Source organism: Lutzomyia longipalpis, chromosome 3 (genome assembly GCF_024334085.1).
Source record: "Lutzomyia longipalpis isolate SR_M1_2022 chromosome 3, ASM2433408v1".
Lineage (NCBI taxonomy): Eukaryota > Metazoa > Arthropoda > Insecta > Diptera > Psychodidae > Lutzomyia > Lutzomyia longipalpis.
This window is the reverse complement of record NC_074709.1, coordinates 10,224,339-10,235,013: the sequence shown is the minus strand read 5'-3', so window position 1 is coordinate 10,235,013 and position 10,675 is coordinate 10,224,339. Positions and strand designations below refer to the sequence as shown.

Below are 10,675 nucleotides of genomic sequence, written 5' to 3'. Positions count from 1 at the left end.
ACAGAATTCTAACCTTAAAATTTGTTGTCGGGAAAGATCGCTAAGCTACCACCTTGAAGTTTTGGGACATTGAATAAAATCGTCGACTAAGAGTTTAAAACGCGTTTAATCGAAAGATGATTGGATTTGTACAGCTAACAGAGGTAATTGTAAGAATTGTTGAAAAGTAATTAATATTGTTTTATACAAAGAAAGAATTATTTGCAGTTGAATTGAAAGAAATAAAAATAATTTTTCGGCATATGTGACAACAGCTGATTTAGTCAACGAATTTTTCCAATGAACACAGGAAAAACTTCAGGGTGGTTAACCACTGTGTTGGAATGGGAAGAGAGTGTTTCCGCAAGCCAAACAAGCAACAAACAATTTGATTCATAAGGAGAAAATTGCCCTAAAATGTGAGAAAAATTGCGTGGAAAGCAAGAAAAAGTAGTTGAAAGCAGTGCTAGAGTGCATCCCAAAAGTGAAAGATGTGAAAAAAGCGTGTGGGAGGATGTCGGGACAAGTGGGAACAACACGGGTTCAGTTGATGTGTACAAAATTTGAGAATTTACTCAAGGAACAGCACCAGAGTCGCCAGACAATACCCAAAGTATCACCACGGGGTGCCCAGAGGCCCCCGCTACAGCGTAGCGCCACAGCATTTACCCTGCGGCGCGTGGATAGTGGGGAAAAGTTGTCCGGAAGTGAGAGTGCGTCGAAGAGGATAAAGCGAAGTCCGGCCTTCAGGGAGAAACTGCAGGCAAGAAGTAGAATCTCATCGTATCCCGTACCCGGTGGGAGCCCAGAACGCCGTGTGGAGCACAGTGATACAATTCTGCGAGTACTGAAGCACCCACTGCCAAAGGGGCCACCACCCAAGAAGCCCCCGAGGGCATTTGAGAGTTCACCTGGGGCACTACGGGAGTTTCCCAGTGCGCGACCGAAGAATTCGCAGGCAGCTGAGCACATCTACATGGAACCATTTGAGCATCTACGGAGTCATTCAGAGGGTACGGAATCACCGTCAGCTGGGTCAACGGGCTCCACGAGTAGCAGCCGGGAATTCCGGGAGTCACCAACAAAGCCAGAACTTCACTATCTCTGCACCGATGTGACGGGAATGCGTGATGATGAGAGATCATTTGAGAAAATCTACGATCAAGTAAGTTTCTGTGCTGTTTCTTCATTCAGTTTAAGTTAATTCGTGCGGCTAAAATTAGCACAAAATACTTCCCAAAATGTTCTTCTCATTGTGGAGAATCGGGGACTCCGATTAGGGCAAACACACAGTCCACTTAAACGATAAGATGCGGCATTATATCGCAAGGTTGGATTAAATTCAATCTTATGCCCAATTTCTTAATCACAAAAATATTTCCATGGTGGGAGTGCAAAAAAAGGTTTCGTTTAATTAAACAGAGAACTGTGCGTAATAGTATCATACAGAAGCTGCATTTTTTTGCGGAAAATTCTTTATAGCACGATGAATCATAGAGTAAAGACAATTAAAATAATTAAACGTTGAATTATAAATTCTTAAGGCGCCAATTGGAATGCAGCATATCTGGGGTATTTAAATCCGAAAAGTAAACCAAGGCCACTGTTGGTTGGTTTCTTATTGGGCCTACTGTGATCTTTGTCTGTTTATTCTTATTTTTCTTTATGTTTCGGTGATGATATTTCACCTTCTTCAGGCCTTTCAATATGAATAAAAAAGAAGGAAGAATTGACTAATTAATTATTCTCTCATTGTACAAAATCTTTAGAACCTCTCTCTTGAAAAACTACGAGAATATTGATTTTAGTCATTTTAATGAAATGTTAAGCAATGAAATTTAATTAAAATTATGTGAATGTAAAAATCTAATTTGATTTTCTAGTTTAATTTCTTTATCGTTTTGCTTCCTTTCTAAGCAAAAATAAATTCAGTTTCATATTGATAATATTCTTGGTAACACACCAAGATCAGTTCTAATGTTACTTGTTAAATCCTTCAGGATGTTTAAGATTGAAAGTGATTCGGATTATGAAAATAGATCTCCGAATGAGAAATACTTGGAAAATATTCTTTTGCAGGTGAGAGGTGGAAAAAACAATTCAGATAGATAATTCTCGACAATTTTGTCAGTTTTTTTTACTCATTTCGATAGAAAATATAATTGAAAGACTCATTTTTTTTATCAAGAAAACTGATATGTTTTTGATAGAATTTCTTAAGCAAATATAAGAAATTTTCTCGTGTAAACTGATAAATGAGTCTTTCGATGAGAAAGAAAAAAAACATTTTGATATTATTTTTAGTATAAATGATTTTGTATTTTTGGTGTAAAATGATCAGTTTAGATTTCTTTTTGTGTCTCCTGTATCTAACAATAAGAAAAATCTTTAATACAAAACTTAGTTCTTGGTTAGTATTAGTTGGTGTTCCACTTCGTGGCCAACACCAAGTATTGTAATCGTCGGAAAAACCGACCACCTCAGATCGGGCTCAAACTTGGTATGAGCACGTTTTAGACATCCCACATTACGAAAATGGTGGTGGAAAATTTTTGATCCGGCCGGCCTGCCGGCCTGCCGGTGGTCCAAACTTTGCCTTATAGCTCGAGAACGGTAACAGATAGAGACTTCTGGTTTGAAGTTTTCTATAGAAATGTGGGTGTAAAATTTCATTTTTTCGTATTTTCAAAATCCAAGATGGCCGCCATCCGCCATTTTGAAATACTGTCAACCACTTCCCTTACAGCTAGAGATCTGAAATTTTAGTATGTTGTAGAGCTCAGTGAGACGTTTTCATCGACAATTCATACTTGAAAATCGGTCAAGCGGTTTAGCAAATATGGCGGCCTAAAGCAAAAAGTGTTTTTTCAATATAACTCGAGAACGGCTTTACCGATTTTGATCATCTTGGTATCAAATGAAAGGTATTGAGAAGCTCTACAACTGTCTAGAACATTCCAAGTTCCAAAAACGTCCGCAAGAGGCGCTAAAAACAAAAACAAAAATTGCCTAACTTTAAGGGGCAATATCTCCGAATCCCCATTAGGCAAATCTTTTAAATTTTGGTATGTTGTAGCCTGACTCAATATCTTTCACCAGTCCGAAAATGAAGAAAATCTATGTCGCCGTTTAGAAGATATGGCCATTTGAAAAATTCTTGAATTTGAAAAGTTCTAAGAGCCATACCTCTTGAACTACTTGACCGATTTTGCTCAACTTGGTATCAAATTAAAGGTTTTGCAAAACTCTACAACTTTCTAGAACATCAGAAACCTCTAGAACTATTCCTTCATGATAAAAAATGCCAAAAACTGTTTTGGTGAAACAAAAATCCGCCATTTTGTGTTCTAGTGGTGACCTTGAAATGTATCGAAACATATGTCAGATTATAGCTTATTTCAATACCTTTCCATAACTAGTCAAGAAATTTCTGTAGGTTTTATAGAACTTGAGATATGACCATTTTTATGCATCAAATTACTGAATTTTACAAAAAAAAAATCAACTTTGCCTACTAATACTGATCACAAATCGTATTATAACGCATAAACTAACTTCTATACGTTGTGGGACACCAACTCTTATAACTGGACGCGTTATGATTGACTTTCATTAACACTTGGACGACATAAGTTTTCGGACAACATGTAGGACCAAATTGGTACTCAGTACCATCTGATAAAATATGATTAATTAATGATACCTCAGTTAATTTAATTTACATTCTCTTAATTAAGAAAATGAACCAAAAATCGTCACTGAAAAAAATTGCGTAGATTCGATGTAAAATTGCCAATTCAAATTACTTTTTCAGCTACAATTTTGCATAAAATCATTTCACGTAAATCATCACAAACTTTGATTTTTAAGTAACTATACTTCTGGCATAAAATGAGTGAACAAAAGTACTTTATTAGGAAAATATGGGGAAACATAACCTGAAAACCGTGACTAAAATCTATGAGATTTTGACTATGGTAATGAGTACCAATTTTGTCCTTCGCGTTGGATTCTGACTTTGACCTCAATTATTCTTAATTCATCGAGATAAGTCCAATAAATTTTATTGTGACAATTTTAGGTTTAAAATTGGTAGCAAGTACCAGTTTTGTCCTCCAAGTGTTAAAGCATTTCTTCGGCCATAACATATTACTCTATTGGGTCATACGCTGACCTAAACATGAAACATTTTATTTTCTTGAGTTTAAGTAAAATTTAATTATTTTTCTATGTAGGAAATACGTTAAGATTACGTAGAAAAGGCCAAAGAAGACGTTTTGACTCCAAAATGGCCTTTGAGAGGATTTACAGAATAAATATCTCTATAAAATGATCGCATGTTTCAATGTTTCTATGTTTCATGCAGACGCGAAATTACTACGCTTTAACCCTTTTGCGCCCAACGTGAAACATAAAAACATTGAAACATTCGCTTTTTTATCACCATTTATTCTATGAATGCTCTCAGATTACATTTTTATGGAAAAAACGTCTTCTTTGACTTCTTCTGTGTGAATTTCATGTACAGTCGTGCTCTCGTGGTAGGACCGTCGTCAAAATGACTTCTCCGCGGTAAAACGGCTTCAGAATGAAGTATTTTGCCTTCGCAGTGGGACAATTAGTACTATTGGAAAGGTAGGATACTAATTGTCCCACTGCGAAGGCACAATTCCTCATTCTGAAGCCGTTTTACCGCGGAGAAGTCATTTTGACGACGGTCCTACCACGAGAGCACGACTGTATTTCTAACTAGGAAAAGCAATTGAATTAATTAAAAAATTGGAAAAATAAAATGTTTCTTGTTTGGGTCTACGTATGACCCAAAAAACGCGAATGGGTTAAATCAATTTAGGGGATATTCACCCTATGAGCAGATTAACATTAGCTAAATGTTAAGTCAAGGGAGTCAGGGCGATATACGCAAGAAAATCTTATCAATGAATAAAAAAAATATTTTCCTCATTTCTTCAACAACAAAAAATGTCACTCCATCGAGGTAAAAAGATCAACGATTTCTGAATGTAAAAGAATGAGAAATAAATAATATTCTAATCATTCTAACAACACTCAAACGGTCGAAGTCAAGGTTCTAAGTTGCCTTGATTTTCTCATTTCCCCGCATTTTGGTGTTTTTAATTCCGCTACATTTAAAGAACAACAAAATGACAAAAATGAACTAAATAAAATTCTTTTTGGGAGTCACGGGAGTTTCTTCGCCCCAAAACGACGTCAGAAAAGTATTCCCTAAAAAAAAACTCCATCGTTTGAATAATTAATTCTCTCCACAGAACCGAGAACCTTGAGTAAAATGTCTTTGATTCCTTTCCATTCATTCACATCGTTTTTTTTTTGCGTTTGGATATTTTTCACATGGTGGCCGGAAGTTGTGCTGTTGTGCTCTGCATTTGAAATAATTGGCCTGCACTTCTTGTTTTCTTTCTTTCGCGCGCGCGTCTTTCTTGTGTTGTGCACCACAAGCACACCTCTCTCTCAGTCAGAAGTGTACGCACCAGTTCCTCAAAATATTGTTGGTTGGTATACCTGGTGAGGAGCGATTGAAAGTGAAATAAAAAAAAATTGTTTATGGTTCACTGAACTTATTGGCGTTTGTGGGAGTTTTTTTTTTCGGGGATTACAATTTAATAATAATTTTGAGGGAAATATTTTATTGAATTCTTAACTATTTTTCTTTGAACGTTTCAGGTTGGAGAAATCGTAACTGTGGCCTTTGATAAGTCCGTATCTGATGCCAATATAACGCTGTTGCCGTCAGATAGTGAGTCCAGTGGGAGGATTCATGCCACAAAAAAGGAACCAAGTACAAATTTATCACGATCGTGTACGGAAAAGCGACGAGAGTACGTACGGAGGACATCCACACTGTATGGGACGCTCCATCGAAAGGAATCAAGTGATGGTGCAGTAGTAGCGCCAAAACTTCCGCCACAGGATGTGGATCTCTTCCGGATGTGCCTCCTTGTGGAGTTTAATTCAATCACAAATACAGCCCACATTAAGAGTCACTTTCCACCGGGTATGAGTATACCGCGAAATCTTGAGCAACTTGTTTTTCCGTGTGGGATCAAGCAGAACGATGGACGTCCAGTGAAGGATGGGCAGGAATACTCATTGATTCTCACAAATGACAATGGGGAGCGTCTCTATGGCTACTGCCGGCGGATTTTGCCGGAAAATAGTGAGATTCTCCTGCCAATGGCATATTGCTTGCTAACGGACACAAAAGCACCGGGATTCTATTTTAAACTCCTCAAGGAGATTGAATCTCGTCATGGACAGACTAAAAGTCAATTCACAAAGATGCTAATGGATCTTATGGAGCTTAAATTGCCACCACCTGGACAGGTTCTAAGTGTTAAGCTCTCTTCTACGTCCAATAATTCAGGGTAAGTTGATGATTCAATTTAATTGTGAAGAACATTCAGTTAAGTAATTAGTTGGTATACCACAATCGTGGCATACCAAATATTGTAATCGTCGGAAAAATCGACCACCTCAGATCGGACTCAAACTTGGTATGAGCACCTTTTAGACATCCCACATTATGAAAATGGTGGTTGCCTTATAACTTGAAAAATTGTAGCAGATAGAGACTTCCGGTTTGAAGTTTTATATAGAAATGTGGGTGTAAAATTTAATTTTTTCGCATTTTCAAAATCCAAGATGGCCGCCCTCCGCCATTTTGAAATACGGTCAACCTGTTCCCTTATAGCTAGAGGTCTGAAATTTTAGTATGTTGTAGTGCTCAATGAGACGTTTTCATCGATAATTCATACTTGAAAATCGGTCAAGCGGTTTAGCAAATATGACGTCCCAAAGCAAAAAGTATTTTTTCGATATAATTCGAGAACGGCTTGACCGATTTTGACAAACTCAAGCTAAAACTCGAGCTAAAATGAAAGGTTTTAACACTAGAGGTCCGAACACGTTTCACCTACGCGGATGATCAAAATGGTCACCGTGTCCATCATAAAGAGGTCAAATATTAAATGTTTTGTTAATTGTAGATCTGCTTATTGAATGAGGATCGAAAGTTTAATTAATTCTTAATCTATTTCAAGTATTATTGCACTCAATTACTAAAAAAAAATATCAAAAAAATTAATAATGAAATAAGTTGCGTAGAATCAATGCAAAATTGCTATTTCAAATCAATTTTTTTACTACAATTTTGCTAATGAATGATCACTTCCTTCAGTTCTCAAAATAACTATCTGATTACTTCCGGCAATAAAATGAGTTCACACTAATGATTTTCATCGCGGAAAAGTGAACAAGAAATCCTGATTTGGAAAATACGAGGAAACATAACCTCAAAAAGCTGTCAAAAATGTATGAGAATTTGAATGGCCACTGTGACCATTTTCATCCTCCGCGTATAATTTCGACTTTGACCTTAATTATTTTTAAAAAGGAAAAACTTTCCGGATTTTCTTTCATTCCCTGCACGTAGACGTGATTATTATCACGATAGGTTCAATACATTTTAATCTATGACGATTTAAAAACTTGAAATAGCCACGGTGTCTACAAAAATCCTCCAAGTGTTAAGAAGCTCTACAAATGCCTAGTACATTTCAAGTTCCAATAATGTCCACAAGAGGCGCTAAAATCAAAAACAAAAATTTCCTAATTTCAAGGGGCAATATCTCCAACCATTTGTTATTGTTTTCCTTTAAATTTTGATATGTTGTAACCTGACTCAATATCTTTCACCAGTCCGAAAATGAAGAAAATCTATGTCGCCGTTTAGAAGATATAGCAGTTTGAAAAATTCTTGAATTTGAAAAGTTTTAAGAGCCATACCTCTTGAACGACTTGTCCGATTTTTCTAAATTTGGTATCAAATTAAAGGTTTTGCAATTCTCTACAACTTTCTGAAACATTGGAAATCTCTAAAACTTTTCCTTGAGGACAAAAAATGTCAAAAACTGTTTTGGTAAAACAAAACGCCGCCATATTGTTTTCTGGAGGTGACCTTGAAAAGTATCATTTATCCTAAATTAAAGCTTATTTCAATAGCTTTCCATAACTAGTCACGAAATTTCTGTAGGTCTTATAAAACCAGAGATATGAGCATTTTTATCTTTCAAATTGCTGAATTTTGGGATAGTATGGTCTCGAAAAGTGAAAAAGTGTGATTCGCTACAATAAATCATTACCTAAGTGAAAACATTGAAAAAAAAATAAATAAAAATGATTTAACGAAAGTGATTTAGTGAAATTAAAAAAAAAAAAAAGCATGGTGTAATTTGGCTATATGGATCCGGAAGGAATCCAACAGCCGTACAAATTTAAAGTGAAGAAGAAGAAGAAGAAATTGCTGAATTTTACAAAAAAAAATCAACTTTGCCTACACACAGAAAAATTTTTCGCATTTTGTGTATGCGAGTGAAATGGTTCGCAGTTTCAATGTGCGAGCCTCAGATAGACTCGCACATTACTATTACGAGTCTATGGTAGATAGTTTCTTTCTCGCTAACATTTGACAGGTTTTTTTGACAAGCTCCTTGTTTATTTTCAATTATACTAATACTACTCACAAATTAAATTACAACGCATAGACTAACCCATCCGCGTTGTGGTATACCAACTCTTATAACTGGATGCGTTTTAATTGACTTTTCTTTCTCTTTTTTTTAGTATTCGAAGTCAAGGAATCTCACAGGATTTCTCCTGCATCTCAACAGCAACCTTCCTCAATACAGACATGGTCTTCCTGCGTCGTCCATCGGATGTACGTCTCGAGAGTAGTGATTTGTGGCTATTGCATCGTACTCTCGGGTCAGAGCTCCTCTTGCACGTCTTTGGGACACTTTTGCTCGAAAGGAAAGTTGTTTTGTACAGCGAAAGTATCTCCCTCGTGGCATCGTGTATCCTAGCTCTTGCGGAAATTCTCTATCCCTTCCAGTGGCAGTACACCCTCATTACAGTCGTACCATTGCGTCTCTTGGAGATCTGTCAGGCACCCTTTCCCGTTCTCGTGGGTAGTGTGTGCGATGTCGATGAGATGGTAATTGATGATGGGATTGTGGTGAATTTGGATGCAAAACGAATGACTCAGTGCTGTGGGGATGAAATGACGCTAATCCCGGCGAAGCTTCGGAATTCTCTTCTGGTGTCACTTGAAATGTACAATGCATTGAATGAGGATAAATTCCTTCTCAGTGTCCTCATTGCGGAGGCTTTTCTCAGATTTTTTATTGAAATTTTTGATAATTTTCCCCACGATACGCCATTTCAGGTGAGTTTATATTTTTTTTTTAATTATTTTGCAAAGAAAAGTCATATAAATTCCGAATTTTTATTAAAAATTATTTTTTCCAGAAGGAAAAACTAATAAATTCCCACCCCAATCCATCCGTCCAAATTTTTCTGGAATGGTTTGTGGAGACAGCGATGTTTCATCATTTTGTAAAGATGCGCTACTCAGGTGGGCAGACTGATAAGTTCTACAAGATCTTCGAGGCAAGACTGCTGGAGAAGGGACAGGGTGATCGTCGGAAGATGGTTCAGAGTCTCGGTGGTAATCGCAAATCAAAGACACTCAGAGAGCGTTTTCGGGAGTTTTTTGAATGAAGCGCACACAGAAGAGAGCCCCCCCCAAAAAAATGATCAAGTGCCTAAATTTACTAAGAATTTCGAGAAGAGTGGATTTTCTTAAAAGAAAATGAGAAATGATCGAGAAGAAACTTCTCAAGGTTGATCGTAAAAAGTGCATTTAATTAAGCGATTTAAGGCCTTATTAGCTTTTAGTAGATTCTCTCTTACTCATCGGAACTATTTTATCTTATTTTAAGTGCCTCAATATTGGCGATATTGGCTCTATTTGAATTAAGAAAAAAAAATATTGCCGATAAGTCTGTGAAACTCATAAAAATATTCAAATCACGCACATAATTTCCAAAAATCAGAGTCTATCCAGTGAATTAAATTAAATAAAAAAAACCATCCTTATGATATTTTTAAAAGGAAGTTGACAGCTTCCATTGCAATTGATGTAAAGCCCTGAAAAAAAAAGATTAGTAAAAAGCCTTTGTAAGTGCTCCTTAAACACAAGATATTTTTCGTGTGATAGCTTTTCTATAGAACATTTCCTTTTTCGTTTTTTTTTAAATCATGAAATATTATTTTTAAAAATGTTTAGTTTGTAACTAACACGCCGAGTTGTGGAGTGTTTATTAGAATCATGTTAGGATGTTATTCATACACGTGTAGCTGTGTGAGACAGGATTATGACAAATAAAATCAGTTTTTTTTTTAAGTTTATAAAGCAAGTTTTAATTCTTTTAAGTAAAGAGCCGGAAAGAGGATGAAAAAGCTGAAAAAAAGGTAAAAGAAAATAAATTCTTAAGGCTTGAACGGTTTAAGGGACTTGAGACTTTTTAAAATAATAAGAAATCATTTCTTTTAATATTCATTAAAAAATTAAGAAAATAGCAGAAATAATTTCATCCAATAAAATAACGATCATTATTCAAAAATTACATATCCCATTAAAGTAATTATTCTCCATGCTAATTCCCATAGACAAATCCACAATTTCTCCACTGAAGATTTACCGATCACTACTACTAGTCCTTCACAAAATCGCATTCTAAAAAGAATAGATTAAATAAGGGGGTAGATTCTGATAAAAATCTTTTCTTTTTCCATTCAACAAATTGAAAAGGTGTAA

General features: G+C 35.9%; 1 protein-coding gene across 2 annotated transcripts; it reads left to right on the top strand.

The window, feature by feature from the left end:
- Positions 1-28: 28 nt before the first annotated feature.
- On the top strand, positions 29-10,270 carry LOC129791835 (DENN domain-containing protein 2A-like). 2 transcript variants are annotated; one of them, XM_055830400.1, is made up of 5 exons: positions 29-143; positions 290-1,144; positions 5,683-6,383; positions 8,641-9,241; positions 9,325-10,270. In XM_055830400.1, the coding sequence occupies exons 2-5, from the start codon at positions 494-496 to the stop codon at positions 9,574-9,576; spliced, it is 2,205 nt and encodes a 734-aa protein (XP_055686375.1). In that variant the 5' UTR covers positions 29-143; positions 290-493; the 3' UTR covers positions 9,577-10,270. The 2 variants fall into 2 exon arrangements, with proteins under 2 accessions (XP_055686375.1, XP_055686374.1); XM_055830399.1 differs by having other exon boundaries at positions 34-143; positions 208-1,144.
- The last annotated feature ends 405 nt before the right edge of the window (positions 10,271-10,675 follow it).